This window comes from Macrobrachium rosenbergii, chromosome 40, assembly GCF_040412425.1.
Source record: "Macrobrachium rosenbergii isolate ZJJX-2024 chromosome 40, ASM4041242v1, whole genome shotgun sequence".
Taxonomy (NCBI): domain Eukaryota; kingdom Metazoa; phylum Arthropoda; class Malacostraca; order Decapoda; family Palaemonidae; genus Macrobrachium; species Macrobrachium rosenbergii.
Window position 1 is genome coordinate 10385198 of NC_089780.1, and position 17468 is coordinate 10402665.

The 17468-nt window shown below is 36.5% G+C and overlaps 1 protein-coding gene across 3 annotated transcripts in view; it reads right to left on the minus strand.

The window, feature by feature from the left end:
- The window catches only part of LOC136826117 (PDF receptor-like), a 154796-nt gene that overhangs the window by 18585 nt on the left and 118743 nt on the right, over nucleotides 1-17468 (minus strand). For all 3 annotated transcript variants that reach the window (XM_067083101.1, XM_067083100.1, XM_067083099.1), the window contains exons 8-9: nucleotides 17037-17123; nucleotides 4752-4821 (exon numbers count right to left, since the gene is read on the minus strand). In XM_067083101.1, the coding sequence (XP_066939202.1) occupies nucleotides 4752-4821; nucleotides 17037-17123 (157 nt within the window). The remainder of the gene's footprint in view (nucleotides 1-4751; nucleotides 4822-17036; nucleotides 17124-17468) is intronic.

The window sequence follows — 17468 nt, forward strand, 5'->3', positions numbered from 1 at the left end:
CCATTTGACCCCAGGGAGGTTTTTGGGTAGGTTTCAAACCTGTATCCACTTCATGAAAACATAATTATTTTGCAATCACACTAAAACATTACAGTTAAAACAATGATGTCAGCCCTTAAATTTTTGGTAAAATTACTTTAATACATACATTATATATGCTGTTTAAAGTTATGTGTATATATATATATATATATATATATATATATATATATATATATATATATATATATATATATATATATATATATATATATATATATATATACATATATATTAGTTTGGCTTCTATAGAAATCCAAACCGCTTGACAGACCAGGACAAAATTTTGGACACGGCCTCTATGTCACCCCAGAAAGGTTTTCAACTCAAAATCAAACCCCTAACCCGTGACAGACATACAAACACAGACAAAACAAATGAAATATTCATTTTTTAAGTCACCTTTTCTTTCAGTTTTCTGGGTTTATTCTCAATTTTCACTTGACACTCCACCTTTTTTTCCTGGCGCTGCCAGACATATGACTGACCTATACATTAAATCCAAAACCCCTATAAAATCAATTTTTGACCAGAAATTACGTGAAATTTGATCATAATTTATGATAATTATTAATATAATTGTTTAATACTTCAATAAAATCAACACTGAAAATCTATATCAGTTTAAATGTGGTTTACAATCCTCGCCAACGTAACAAGTAACAGACTACATGCTTCTGTGACAGACATACCCCTCCTCATTAAAAAATTACTCGCGACGAAATTACCACCTTTTTCCAGTGCTAATTTTAAGCAAAACGTATCTTGATCATAACTTGCCAATAAATTAAGTATCCTGTGGTATTACAACTTAATCCACAAAAAGAAAACTTCGTAGTTGTGGGCACAACTTTGGAGACCAAGAAATAATTCATCGACGAGACGAAACAAATCCATCACCATCCGCGCATGCGTTAATATTAGCAGACTCAATGCTTCTGTGACAAAACTACCCCCTCATTAAAAGATGACTCGCGACGAAAATACCAATTTTTTTTCAGTGCCCATCTTAAGCCCAAAGTATCTTAATCATACCTTGCCAATAAAATACAAATTCTTAAGTACCTTAAGGTATTACCATCATCATACCTAAGTACTTGATCCAATAAAAAATTCTGGGATAATTATTTTGAAGAAGTAACGGTCAAATATGTGAAGTAAATTTGATTTTTATACGCCGTTTCACGAGCTGCGGAATTTAACGTGCATTAACGAACTAATGAAATTAATAAAATGAATTAATGAAACTGAAGAGCCTTCTTGATATTTCTGGTGACTCGTCTTTCATCGATAAAATGACATTCGAGTTGTTAATGATTTTAACGTGGCTCTACGGATCTTTCTTGCAAGTCATTGTGGAAAAGATGTGAATAAGTAAATGATCAATTAGTAGTGATTAATATATATATATATATATATATATATATATATATATATATATATATATATATATATATATATATATATACATACACACATACATACATACATACATACATACACACACACATATATATATATATATATATATATATGCTTCTTCAGTATCTGCCAAAGATTTTTACTGGTAAAGTTCCTGAAACCCAACATTTACCGTATGTGACTATTTACTCCTTAATTTTTGCTTGAAAATAATTAAGAAACAGACTATAGTAGACTTTGTTACTCTGCTATATCACTGTCAGGAACACAATCGTCATTGCAGAAATAAGATTATACTTATTTACAAACGTAATTTTAAAAAATTACAGGTGTAACAATCACAAAAAATCACAGTCGTAATGGGGACTGAAATAAGAAACATGATGTATGAAAAAATGGCAAAAATGAAAGGCTTGAAATAATATGCATTATATGTAAAAATTTACAAAGAAAATTAGCAGAGAAATCATTAGTAACATAGACCTTGATAATTCAGATAAAATAAGCATCAAAATTATTAGGTACATGAATCACGGAGATACGATTAACTGAACTCTATTAATGAAGTTACTGTCCGCTTGCAAATACCCAAACGAAGTTGGTTCGCAGCATGAAAAAAAGAACGAAAAGATAGAGAAAAATTCTGAACTGACAGTTGAATGACCTTTTTAGTTTTTTCTTTTTTGTTGGGTCTGAAAACAACCTCGTAATTGACTTACTCGAATGGATGGCTTAATTAAATTTGAAAAGCGCGATAACAAAAGGCAATTAGAACTTTGATGACCGTGCCAACAAATGAATCATTAATCACACCATGGGTACCCATTGATCATCACAGAGAGAGAGAGAGAGAGAGAGAGAGAGAGAGAGAGAGAGAGAAATATATTTAATCCATTCAAGAGAGAGTTAAACGCCAAGTTTGGTAACCACTTATCTGAGAGAGAGAGAGAGAGAGAGAGAGAGAAGAGTAGAGTTTGAGAGAGAGAGAGAGAGAGAGAGAGAGAGAGAGATTCTATAAAAGTATAGTTTGAGAAAATATTTAATCCATTCAAGAGAGTGCAAACTTATCTGAGAGAGAGAGAGAGTTTGAGAAGAGAGAGAGAGAATCCATTCAGTGCAGTGGATTAGTGAGTGCAGTTAAACGTCAGAGAGAGAGAGAGAGAGAGAGGAAATTCCTATAAAAGTATAGTTTGAGAAATATATTTAATCCATTCAAGTATCCACCTATCTGAAACTGAAGAGAGAGAGAGAGAGAGAGAGAGAGAGAGAGAGAGAGAGAGAGAGAGAGAGAGAGAGAGAGAGAGAGAGAGAGAGAGAGAAAGAGGGACTGCCTGGAAAGAGCTGAGAGAGAGAGGTTAAACTTACATAGATAATCTTAGCATTAGAGAGAGAGAGAGAGAGAGAGAGAGAGAGAGAGAGAGAGAGAGAGAGAGAGAGTGAACCCTGATAACTAGCACATTTTAATGGTCAATTCTAAGATGAATAAACTGCATAATCCTTCTCTCTAACTCTGCCCTGCAAGATTACCTTGTAATGTCATGAACTTCCTAAGAAACATCATTTTAATAATTCTTTTCACTTGTATGTATCACATGGAATTACAATTAGTTTTTATTCATTTCCGTTTATTACAGAATATTCCAGATTTCCATTTAAACCTTAATCATACATTTATTCAGATTCAGTTTAAGCTTTAAAGTCACAATCTTTTTTTTATTTCATTATCGCAAATCGAAAGCGTTTCATCTGCAAATATTAGTTATATACTCCATAATGTGGCCATCATCCTTTTTGTTGTCTTACAATTCTACACTGATATCTCCAGTCTTTTCTCTGGGTGGAGCGGTAGTCTTAGGTGAGTAGAACGATATAGTTTTAGGTGAGTGGAATGGTAGACTTAGTTGAGTGAACGATAGTCTTAGCCGAGTGGAACGGTAGTCTTTCCTGTGTCAGTGATATCGACCGCAATGTTGATTAAAGCTCCCGTTTGTCCACTGATATTTGTGTATGTTTGTATCTTTGATTACTTATAATTATTTTCATATATTTATTCCTTCTCTATTCTTGTCTTTTACACAAATTCGGCCTCCTACTCCGTGGAAATTTGCATTTATGGTTGGTGTTCTTTAAGGAACTTCTATACAAAAGCTGGCATATTCAACTATATCTGTAATCTTATTACAATACGAGCTGACTGTTTCCTATAAATAATATACAAATATATTTGTATATTTTTCAGGAATAATAGAATCTCTCTTGTCCAGTCCGTACGAAATTAATACATTGGTTTGTCTCTCTTTTTCGGAGTATGGGATTCGATTACTTTTTTTTTTATTAGTATGCAGATATTATGGAATATTTCCCTTTAGTTCTGGCCAAAATAAAACTGCACTAGCCATTTCTAGAGCGAATTAAAAAATATTCCTATATTATTTTTCACTAATTCAGAAATTTTATGCTGATTCATACACACACACACACACACACACTATGTATGTATACATTTATATATATATATATATATATATATATATATATATATATATATATATATATATATATATATATATATATATATAGTCAAAAAGCCAATGCTGCCGCCATACCTTTGATGCATCTTGGGAAGTTCATTAAGGTCAAAAGGGCCGTTCAGTGCCAATTTAAACTCCCCCCTCCCCCTTAACAAGAAGGATCTAAGACGCAACGGAATGAAGTGGCGGTTCGTCGGCGCCCCATTGAGAGACACGAACCCTTTGATGGCCGCGAAGGAGTCCCTTGACACTCTGCGCCCCCGGTTCTCAATTTATCTTTGGTGACGTTCGGGTCTTAAACCGATCAGCTTCATTCAGGGTGATGATTAGATTTTAGGTTTTTTTTTTTTTTTTTTTTACCCTTGTCGAACTTTATACATGTTAAAAATTTTACCGTGGTCTTACCTTTGGCTGTAGACTAGAGGATGTTGTGATATAATCACAACATATATATATATATATATATATATATATATATATATATATATATATATATATATATATATATATATATATATATATATATATATATACATATATATATATATATATATATATATATATATATATATATATATATACATATACATATACATATACATATACACATATACATATAAATTCATCAGATAAAATAATGCCACGCAATTCCGTAGAATAAAGACAGCCAATAACATTGTATTCCCAAGAAGTGACGTTACATCTCAATTCACGAAAACACCAGATTTTCATAATTTTATGGTACCTCATATTACTTACAAAAATGACGATGAGACGGGGTCCTTCCAAAATCCAAAAATAAGGGCTTAAATTGTAACCCCACCAACACCTGGAAGTAAAAAAAGAAAGAGAATGATTTGACAGATGCTTAAAGGAATTATTCAGGGTTTGAAACAGCATGAAGATATATACATTAATAAATTATATATTATGAATAAATTTTAATATATTTTTATCTTTTTGTTAATTTATTGATTTTTTTTTTATTTTTAATAAGTCCGATCTCTTCTTTCTGTGTTTTCCTTTATCTTCTTCTTCTTCTTCTTCTTCTAATAATAATAATAATAATAATAATAATAATAATAATAATAATAATAATAATAATAATAATAATAATAATAATAATAATAATCTTTGGAAGCTTCAATTTCAAGTCAGTGGCCCCTTTGGTGGCCTTCTTCAATAATAATAATAATAATAATAATAATAATAATAATAATAATAATAATAATAATAATAATAACAATAATAATAATAATAATAATAATACTCATTTCAATTTCTAGAAAAGGTGCGGGTGAAAAAATGAGCTTTACACTAAAATGAATAATGAGGGAATATTCATTATACCTTTTAATGATAAAGAGCTTTTACTTATATGGATAATGAAGGCATATTTATTAAGTCCTTTAATGAAACACACAGGTATACAAACATGAGGGTATACATGTGAAACACACATACACATACTCTTTCTCCCTCTCTCTCGTTCCTCTTCTATCACACATACATACCCACAAACCCATAAATATTTTTGGATATATGTCTTTGTGTGACGAGGTTCTGCTCAAATATCCTTTTCTACTCTGGCTGTAACCCACCACAGTCGATCAGCCACCAGTTATTTCCCTCATTCAATCCTTTGTCCATTGGTCTGAAATCATTTCACCATTTTGTCATAAAGGTATCATTTAATTACCTCCTAGAAATTTTTGTGTATTATGCATAAAAAAATAAGGCAAACTTTCCTCAAACACACACAGCTTCAGGGCTACCAACACAAATCCTGCCAAAAACCTTCTGGCCCAGGAAACTGGACCCAGTGGCACTGTCCGGATCTGTACCAATGACCATCAGTTACCACGATCCAGAGGTCGGTCATTTAACCATTTTCCACAAAGCTGAACGATATGGATGGCTTGAAAAAAGGAACCAGTGTCAGTTTTTCCCCAAAATTTTACGAGTGACCAAAATATAAGGGTAAGGGTGGTGGGGCGAAATGAATAAACTCTGTTTAAACTATTATGATTTTTAATGATACTGAACTTTGTGATATCTAACCCAAAAAAATTTAATATTAGTCCTACTTTCATTCAATAAAATCAAATCCAGATAGACCTACACTTTCCAACCTGGCCAGTGAATACATTTTTGGAAAATGCATATCCAAGGGGGTGGGTAAGGGTGAATAAATCGCTGGAGGGAGAATAAATGAACAGGTACATGCGTAAGGGAGATTCGTCAAGGGCAAGAATTGCCAGTTATGGAAAAGTCCCTTGTGAATTTTTCCTACCCAGTGAAATGTTTAATTAAAGTTATTCTACTGCATATTTACTTACTCCACCTTTTGTTAATAATACTGCATATTTACTTACTTACTTCACCTTTTGTTAATAACAGAGTCAAAAGCATAGCTATGCTCCCGTTCTTCCATGTACCGATGGCTTCATATGTATGGAATGCACGTATACGATTTTTCTTTTGCCCTTTTGATGTTGAGAGAGAGAGAGAGAGAGAGAGAGAGAGAGAGAGAGAGAGAGAGAGAGAGAGAGAGAGAGAGAGAGAGAGCTGTACGATTGCTGTGTTCTGCAAGCAAAGATGAGGACATGGGCACACTACATGTATTGCATGCTTTCTATTTTAGACTTGCATTTGTGTGTGTGTTTGAGAGAGAGAGAGAGAGAGAGAGAGAGAGAGAGAGAGAGAGAGAGAGAGAGAGAGAGAGAGAGAGAGAGAATCTATACTTTGTCCTGCATACATTTCAACTATCTAACTTATCGCTATTAAACAGCTTACGCTTAAAGCCACTAACTGCCCCAGTTACAACTGTATATAATGGCTGCAGAAACATTTCCGGATCATTAATAACTGATATAACGCACAAAGAAAACTATAAACTCCTAAAAAGAAACAACTTTCCCAAGAAACGATCAACTGGAGGCAAATTCCCAAAATTTTTCAATTCCCGAATTCCCCTTGACAGCAGACTACACAGGACAAACGTTCCAAGTTCCAGTTTCTGCATGAAAGGGCTTCAGAAATTCATGCAAATGACACCAAACTTCAGGTTCCTCTTTCTGATCCCGAGTTCAGATCTGGAATGGATCCATTGTGACTGAAAAAAAAAAAAACGAAGCAGAATGGCTGATGCAGGTACGCGAGGCCCAGTGAGAGAAAAAATATGCATGCATTCCCAGAGCTCAAGTCAGAGAGAGAGAGAGAGAGAGAGAGAGAGAGAGAGAGAGAGGGGAGAGGGGCTGGGGAGATGGGGAAGCTGACATGGTTGATAAGAATATTCATTATTTTGGCTGAAAGTAATCGACATTTATATATTTAAGCAACAGTACAGCCACTCTAACGAAAGAAACACACAAGTTATATATATATATATATACTATATATATATATATATATATATATATATATATATATATATATATATATATATATATATATATATATATATATATATATATATATATATATATATCAGACGCCATGATCCCAGTCATTCACGGCTTTCAAACCTCACAGAGTGACGAGAACGCTTTTGTTGTTCCTGAATTTTACAGGAGTGAAACCGTGGTCACCACTGGGTTGTCTGCATTTGGGAGATATCACCCATAACTCTAACTAGGCCCTCCAACTGCCTTGGGATACATTATAACTAAACTTCAAACTTCATATCATCTGCACTTTTTAGAGCAAACACAACGTTCCATAATAAAAGGGTTTCTCCACAATTTAGCTGCAATGTTCTCTCACCAAGGGTGACTCGCATCAGAAGGGTTCTTCCACCATTTAGAGGTGATTTCCTCTCACCAAGGGATTCACAACCCTTACTAGGCGCTTCTCCACCTTGAAATACATCGCCTTATACAAAGTTACCGTATCGTTAACTATTACCGTGGTAGCACTGAAATTCAATTTTCTGACCTGACATACTAGATTATTTAAGTATTTGCGGACTAAATATAAAGGCTCCCGAGAAAGAAAGGAAATATTCCGTCCCTTTTCTCTCTAAGAATTCCTTCAGACTCTTAACAAGAAACCTACTTTCCCGGAAAGTTGAGCTGAACTTCTATGGGATTTTCTAGAAGCCGGTTTTCTGTTCGAAGAACAAAAGAAGCTTTTCCCTTGACTACTGTGGGAGAAAGTTTAATTTGAAAATGGCGAAAGGCTCGGGCAGCAATTCAACTGAGTCACCTGAGGCGTTTTGAACGGCTGAACTGAAGGTCCTACTTAAATTTTCTTTATTATATTTTCCTTTCTAAGTAAACTGCTCTCTCTCTCTCTCTCTCTCTCAATACCTTTTCTAAGCAAAGGCTCTCTCTCTCTCTCTCTCTCTCTCTCTCTCTCTCTCTCTCACAATATACCTTTTCTAGGCAAAGGCTCTCTCTCTCTCTTTTTCTCCCCTCTCTCTCTCTCTCAATACCTCTTCTAAGCAAGTTTATCGTATAAAAGGCTCTCTCTCTCTCTCTCTCTCTCTCTCTCTCTCTCTCTCTCTCTCTCTCTCAATACCTTCTCTAAGCAAGGAGTTTATCATAACAGTCTCTCTCTCTCTCTCTCTGTCTCTCAATACCTTTTCTAAGCAAAGGCTCTCTCTCTCTCTCTCACAATACCTTCTCTAAGCAAGGAGTTTATCATAAAGTCTCTCTCTCTCTCTCTCTGTCTCTCTACCTTTCTCTCTCTCTCTCTCTCTCTCTCTCTCTCTCTCACAATACCTTTTCTAAGCAAAGGCTCTCTCTCTCTCTCTCTCTCTCTCTCTTCTCTCTCTCTCCCTCAATACCTCTTCTAAGCAAGTTTATCGTATCTCTCTCTCTAAAAGGCTCTCTCTCTCTCTCTCTCTCTCTCTCTCTCTCTCTCTCTGCTTCCTAGAAGCAAGTTCATCATTTACATAATTTTTCTGACCCTGCAATTCGGATGGGCGAAAGTTTTAATTTACACTCTATTGTGTGTGTGTGCAGAAATCTTAGGAAGGTTTATTGTTCTTAGACACTGCATCTAAGATTTCGAACTTTCAAATCATTCAAAGACCACTAGAAAGATTAGGATATTAAATTCTGCCGAAACCTGGATTGTTTTATCTTCGAACATAATACGCAACAATGCAAGCGTGAAATAGTTAGAATTGTTGCAGCAATTTAAAATTGTGCTCCTGTTGTGACTGAAGGCTGATTGTGGATATATTTCTATCTCGTGGTATAGAATTTGGTGGTATTATAATTATCATTAGTTGCGTTTTTCCATTCTTTTTTATTTTCTTAATGAAGGGAGCTTGGGGTTTGATTATTATTTTTCACCAATAATCTTTACCTTAACCTGTTTTCCAGGTCAAAGGGTAATTTAGTGGCCAAAATTTTATTTATAAATATTACATTTTTCTCGGATTTTGCCAAAACTTGATACATGGGTACTTTGACGTCATGTGATAATTTTTACCAATAATTTTTCACTCTATATTATTCAAGGTCAATATGAAATGTACAAGCCATCATTAAAGTCTTCTCTAATTCGCTGATTCTCATAAAACTTAATAGGAGGCAAGGTACTAATCTGGAATGGAAAATTTCGAATTTGGCAAGATACCCAATTTGGAATGGAAAATTTCGAATTGGGCAAGGTACTATTTTGGAATGGAAAATTTCGAATATGGCAAGGTACCAAATTTGGGATGCAAAATTTCGAATTTGGCAAGGTGCCCAATTTGGGATGCAAAATTCGAATTTGGCAAGATATACAACCAATCTGGGATGCAAAATTTCGAATTTGGCAAGATACCCAATTTGGAATGGAAAATTTGTACTAATTTGGAATGGCAAAATTTCAAATTTGGCAAGGTACAATTTGGAATGCAAAATTTGAATTTTTGGAATGCAAAAAATTTCGACTATTTTGGAATGCAAAATTTCGATTTTGGCAAGGTATACATCAGGGCGATTAAAGGCCCAACTGCCATTCACTTGAACCCTCCCTTCCTCACAAAAAAAAAAAAAAACTATGTGACTCATCGAAATAAAAAAACCACTAAATACTCTTTCTTTATATATAAACTGACATACTGAGAGCAGAGTCTTAGTTCACCTTGGTTAGGAGATTTGTAATTAATGCTGTTGAATATTCAAGAGTAAATACGGCAATTCATACCACAACTGACGACCTAAAGCCCCGAGTCTCCACCATCACACGTGTCATACAACCAGTATACCCCCGAGGTACTCATCTGACATGGAAAAATGAATTCCCACTTTTAAATGCCTAGTAATTATGATAATTTTATCGAGCTCACAAAGCACTATTTCTGCGGAAGCCGCTTACAACCGCGAAAATTTGTAATGAGACTAAATGAATTGTAAATACAAAAATATGCGATCCTCAGATATTCTTCAGCTGTTTCAGAACAATCTATAGTTATTACGCAATTTTCTGAATTCATTATTTACACTGTAGACGCCGGTGGGAAGGGCAACCCAGTGCGTGAAAGTAATCTGGGTCTGTTAAAAAAAAACAGGAGACTCACCTTTCGAAAAATAACGATTATTGGGAGTTTTTGGAGAGAGAGAGAGAGAGAGAGAGAGAGAGAGAGAGAGAGAGAGAGAGAGAGAGAGAGAGAGAGAGAGAGAATTAGTTAAATAATTATTGGGAGTTTTCGGACGAGAGAGAGAGAGAGAGAGAGAGAGAGAGAGAGAGAGAGAGAGAGAGAGAGAGAGAGAGAGAGAGAGAGAATTATTAGTTAAATAACTATTGGGAGTTTTCGGACGAGAGAGAGAGAGAGAGAGAGAGAGAGAGAGAGAGAGAGAGAGAGAGAGAGAGAATTAGTTAAATAATTATTGGGAGTTTAGAGAGAGAGAGAGAGAGAGAGAGAGAGAGAGAGAGAGAGAGAGAGAGAGAGAGAGAGCACAGAACCTCGATGAAATGAGTCACAAATAAACGAAGCTATAAACCGCTTTCATACCTCTTGCTCTGTCAATCCGTCGAGTGCTTTTAGCCATGAAGCTCATCCACCTGTTTCATTAACTGCGCAGATGGCTGAAAATTTATTCTAAACATCAAAGCAAACTATTGCGAATTGATAAGCCTTAAATAAATGAATCCTCCCTTGCATCGCTGGCATTCAAAGTACCCATTTCCACATGCATCGATTCCTGTTGTGTTTGAAACTCAGGATTTTTTTTCGGTTGTCGGTGGCGACTGAATGCCATCAGAGTTGTTAGGAAATCGAATGACCTCATCAAAGAGTTTGAATATTTATATATTTGGTCATCCTAATTAGAAAGGAACAGGAAAAAAAAAGAGAAAATTGGGATTTCAAAATGTCGGGAGACTCAAACCTATGCCAGCATATGATGACTCCACCGGCTTGTCAAAATTTCCCCCAGGGAAATTTTGGGAGGACCTTCAGGAATACACACCATCTTCAGACTACAGATACGAGATGTAGAAAATCCAAAACATGAATGAATAAACAAACCTCTAACCTCGTATAAAGGGTATTTATAAGATAAACAACCATTTGCAAGAATTCTCTCCTTTTTGTGGACCAGTCTCTAGTACCCAGGAGATCAAGACTGCGATGGCTATTCAGAACGTGTTCATTTGTCGAATAGATTGCTCCGGGATGATTGCTAATAGACTTCTTTTGCTTCAGGACTGGTAGCAAGCTTACCTTTTCGCAAATGGGCCGGCTAAATAAGTTACAAAATACAGAATACAGCAAGGAATGGCAAGAGTAACCATTCATCATAGTTGACTCGATTGTAATTTCCATTCACAAAAAAAGAGCTGCTTGTGAAGAAAAATTATAAGTGAATGATTAAGTTTCAGTAGCAACTTACCGATTATACTCGGACATCACAGAAATTACTCGAATTAAAATTCATTTCCACCACTGCCATTACGATAAGTAAACATGACAGATGAATTTGGTAAGGAAAACCTGTTAACATACTGCTATCAGCAACGATTTCCGAATACGCTGAAATAGCTTCATGGCTAATAAAATAAGTCGGCGCAGCCCTTTTTCCTTTGAAAACACTAAATGTTGATAGTAAAAGGAATGACTGGGTGTATCATGATGTGCCTGTACATACGAATAAGAGATCGTATGAATATACCTTACGGCTAATGATGAGGACTGCCTTGAAATTCTTCTATGGCGTGGTCATGGACAAGAAGACGTCGGTATTTTTGAGATAGGATTTGCAATTTAAAATGCTCTATTAAAGCCACAGTTGCGTATTGCCCCAGAGACTTTTATTCACGTATAGAGAGTTACGTTGAAACGAGACTTTTATTCACATGTAGAGAGTTACGTTGAAACGCGACATGGTCAGAGTAAGCAAAAATCCCAGAATCTAAAGAGATTTCAGAAAGAGGGGAGTCAACATCCAGTAATGTTTACCCTTCAAATTTCCATAATGTCGGTTTTAAATTTCCAAGGAGCTCTAAGGTGAAGAGGGTTTTCAAGGACAGAGCTCACCCCACAAGAAGCAAGCCATTTCTCGCTGGGGCTCAAGACTAAGCTTGATGACGAAGTCAGCTGGACGCCTTCTTTACGATTCTAAACCTCTCGGATACGAATATTTAATGTACGGTCAAGCTGTGGTTGTACTGCAAGTCATGTATGCGCGTGGAATGGATCTATCGTTGTTTTTCAGTGTATATCCAACATTTAAAAGTAACTGAAAAGCTTTATAAACCTTCCTGTTGCCCGGGATAGAGAGTTAGAAATGACACCATATGAGAAATTACGAAAATGACATCGTCAAGAATAATTTCCATCATTCTAATTGCTTTCCCTGAAACGTTGGGAAGACACCATAAACTATATCAGTGATTCGTCCACGGAAGTTATAAAGGTCCTGAAGATTTGCTTAGTGAAAGCGAATTTTTACCATTCTAAATAATCACCTCGAGTCCTTTAAAAGAAATGGTAACAGAATCATAATTATAAAAAAATGTCTTCCATTTTATTCCCTCGTCGTTTTGACTTGAAATGACACTATAGAAACGTTTCAACCCAGAGGAATTTATGAGTTGTAAATATTCGTTGCGAATTCTTCACAAGAAACCCTATCCACTTCCTACTGTGGACGAATTTCTTACCCTTGTAACTTCACACCTTTAGGGCATGAAAAGGGAATACGATGAAATGACAAAGCAGGGTCAAAAGGTCAAGAAAAAAGACTGACATTCTTCAGCAATTTTCTCAGCACAAGTGAAGAAATTCCTAATGATATTTATCTCGCTGCATCGCAGAAAGTTAGAGCGGCTCTGAGAACTTCGGACATGTGCTGAGTTGTTTCACCATCAGAGTCACTCTAGAGAGAGAGAGAGAGAGAGAGAGAGAGAGAGAGAGAGAGAGAGAGAGAGAGAGAGAGAGAGAGTGTATATTTGAACCTGTGTACAAGTTTATGTATAACGACATAACAATACTCAAACAGCGGTCTGTACGAAACTTTTACTATAAGGTATTCATAGAGAGAGAGAGAGAGAGAGAGAGAGAGAGAGAGAGAGAGAGAGAGAGAGAGAGAGAGAGAGCATCTTCTTATCGTCCGATACATTCGTTACATTAAAAATAGGTTCTCTAGCTTTGTGCCGAGCAAACTCTCTCTCTCTCTCTCTCTCTCTCTCTCTCTCTCTCTCTCTCTCTCTCTCCTCTCAGTATATTATGAATATCTTATAATAAAAGTTTCGTCTAGTGTGCAGTTTAAGTATTCGTTATCTACAAACTTATACAGAGGTTCAAATATACACTCTCTCTCTCTCTCTCTCTCTCTCTCTCTCTCTCTCTCTTTCCTTTTTGAATGGGATCTAATGATAGCCGAAACTATTTACCTTCACAAAACTGGTGTAACCCACGCCGAGATCTTCAAGTGTACACACAAACACACACACACATACATACACACACATACACACACACACACACATGAATAAAGAAAAAACCAAGCGTTTGAAAAGCCCTGAGAGTTTGACATGGACTGGCATTGCTTATTCGGCTTTTTTTGACAAGGAAGATATATATAAATAAAATAAATAAGAATCTTTTGACGGTGGGAAACACGTTCGATATGACGGCACACAAAAAATGGGTGAAAGGGGATTTCAACGAAGTGTAATCTGACTGCGAATTAAACATCGTCGCTTCGGAATGAGTAAAAAGAAAGAGGTACTCGGACAAATTAATTACCGGTCGCTTAATTCCTTGACACCGGTCGCTGAATTCCTTTCCATCGGTCACTGAATTCCTTTCCAACGGTCACTGACTTCCTTTCCATCGGTCACTTAATTCCTTCCCACCAGTCACTGAATTCCTTCCCACCGGTCACTTAATTCCTTCCAACGGTCCTGAATTCCTTCCATCGGTCACTTAATTCCTTCCCACAGGTCACTGAAGTCACTTAATTCTTTCCAACAGTCACTTAATTCCTTTCCATCGGTCACTTAATTCCTTTCCAACGGTCACTTACTCCCTTCCCACTGGTCACTGAATTCCTTCCCACCGTTGTCGCTTAATTCCTTCCCACCAGTCACTTAATTCCTTCCCACCGGTCACTTAATTCCTTCCCACCGGTTACTTAATTCCTTCCCATCGGTCACTGAATTCCTTTCCAACGGTCACTTACTTCCCTTCCACCGGTCATTTAATTCCTTTCCACCGGTCACTTAATTCCTTCTCACTGGTCACTGAATTCCTTTCCACTGGTCACTGAATTCCTTCCCACCAGTCACTTAATTCCTTTCCACCGGTCGCTTACTTCATTGCCACCTGTCACTGAATTCCTTCCCACCGGCAAGTGATCAGAGAATCTTCAATAGCGTTAGTAAGGCTGAGACATTAATCGTAAATAAAGACGACATTCTTTTAACGAGAAATATAAATTTAATATCATGGCGGCAATTACAAGACGTTTTAGTCTGATATATTCAGGAAGCTAAAATTCGAACTCTTGTGATACCATATGATGTGGTGGCGCCCTGAATATAAACTTTTTAATTATCAACTTACGAAAATTAGGCAGAGAGCCGAGATGGGAGAGAGAGAGAGAGAGAGAGAGAGAGAGAGAGAGAGAGAGAGAGAGAGAGAGAGAGAGAGAGTTTATTCGACACAGTGCTACAAAACCCAGATCGTATCTCAAGAATTCCAGATTTTAGTTCGTAAGGGAAGTAGGGTTAAAAATAACTCGGGTATCCCACGAATATTTTAATGGTCCTGCAGTTGTCCCTACCCCCCTTACAAGCTAAAGACTAGAATTTCTTTACGCCATTAGCAGTTCTCTGGTAGACATCAGAGGTGCCTCACACTGAGGGACCTGGGGCAACCTGAACGAACTGTAAGTGGTCTGTAAGGTCTATTAGGTTCTGGAGAGTAAACTCTCTCTCTCTCTCTCTCTCTCTCTCTCTCTCTATACCGAAACGTCAAGGAATAAATGACCTTCCACCCAATGAAGTTTATTATAATTATTATTATTATTATTATTAAAAATGTATGAACACTGGACAAACCTAAACGAAAAAGTTAAGGACAAGATGCCCTGTTAAACCTGAAATGTCATCTCATTATAACCATTTGTTTTTACCACCGTCTGGCAATCAGCCACCATTTTTTCTCTCTCTCTCTCTCTCTCTCTCTCTCTCTCTCTCTGCCAGATAAGCATTAAAGTTTGGAAATAAAAAGCCCAGCAGCGTTCAAAATTCCGGAAAGTTGATAGGCTCATTATTTTAGACATCTGCTGCGGCAGAGGGAGAGATGGCTTCCGCCGTCAGCAAAAGTGTTCAGTGCGAACGCGACCTTGAACATAGAAGCTTTTTTTAAAGGATATTTTTTTTCAGTTAAGGGAGAAGCTGTTTTTAAAAAGGATTGCTTTGATGCTTGTTTAATCCATTTTGACCCTACTCTAACCACAATTGTTTTTGCTGACAGTTCTAAGTATGGATTGGGTGCAGTTCTATTTATATATATATTTTTTTTACTTCAGGTCAGATCTTATTAGGCTATCTTTTCGTTTAATATGTCAATAGAACAATACTTTATGGGTTGTAATCTAGATGCAAGGTCGATGAGCGTTTATGTGGTCGTATGTATAAAATCATTGCAAACAGAGATATTAAGTAATAACTTTCTGTGCTAGTTTAGGTTAGGGTGGGCTAGGTTAGGTCATGAAAGGTTACATCAATACCCAGTGAACTTTCCTTCAAGTACTTGTTCCAAAATGAATAACATGAACAATTCGGAAAAGAACAAACCTCCTGCAGACTTATCAATAAAAATATAAAAATTCAGGCCAATGAATGCACGAACATATAATATGAAGAATATCACAAAAAATTATATAGTAATTAGGCCTACATCTGATTCCAGATGATTCGTTTGTGATGAAACGGTATTCATGAAGACAGATCTTCACTGAAACACACACACGAACACACATACACACACACACACACACACACACAAACAACCTGTGTTAAGAGGAGTCCAGTGAACGAGTTTCCTCAAATTTATCAAAATACGTTAACACGTTCTTGAGATATTTTGATACTCACAGACAAGAGGCAAATCAGTACGTTCCTCCAATTTCGCTGGTGAGGGTAATGAAAAAACAAAACATAAACAAGTAAAAAATGCGCCGCACTTTCTTCGGCGCAATCGAGCTTTCTGTACAGCCGCTACAGCTTAAAATCAAGGCCACCGAAAATAGATCTATCTTTCATTGGTCTCGGTATAATGCTGTATGAGCCGCGGCCCATGAAACTTAAACCACGGCCCGGTGGTGGCCTGACCTATACCGTTGCCAGAAGCATAATAATGGCTAACTTTAACCTTACATAAAATAAAAACTACCGGGGCTAGAGGGCTGCAATTTGGTATGTTTGATGACTGGAGGGTGGGCGATCAACATACCAATTTACAGCCCTCTAGCCTCGGTAGTTTTCAAGATCTGAGGGCTGACAGAAAAAGCCGGCGCAACAGTTTTCTTCTGCAGTAAACTAAAAACTAAGATAAACAGAACTGACTACACATTACCAGGGTGTACTTACTCTGTGTCCGTATACAAAAGAGCAGTTGTGGAAGCCCAGGTGGCAGTCATTATGACAGGTAAACCCCATCCTATTGCATAAAACATCCTTTTATGGGAGAAGAGAGAAAAAAATCATTAATACTCAGCTACGATATAAAGAAAGTATACATATGGTAATTTTTACGAGGAGAGAAATAAATGAAATGTGTCTGCAAAAGAGTGATTCACTCCTGCTATTGGACAGAAAAATATGACAGATCCGTATGCCTCATGCATGAGAGAGAGAGAGAGAGAGAGAGAGAGAGAGAGAGAGAGAGAGAGAGAGAGAGAGAGAGAGAGAGAGATTTATGTTTATTATTCACTGTGTCTGTCTCATGTATGAGAGAGAGAGAGAGAGAGAGAGAGAGAGAGAGAGAGAGAGAGAGAGAGAGAGAGAGAGAGTGAGTTGATT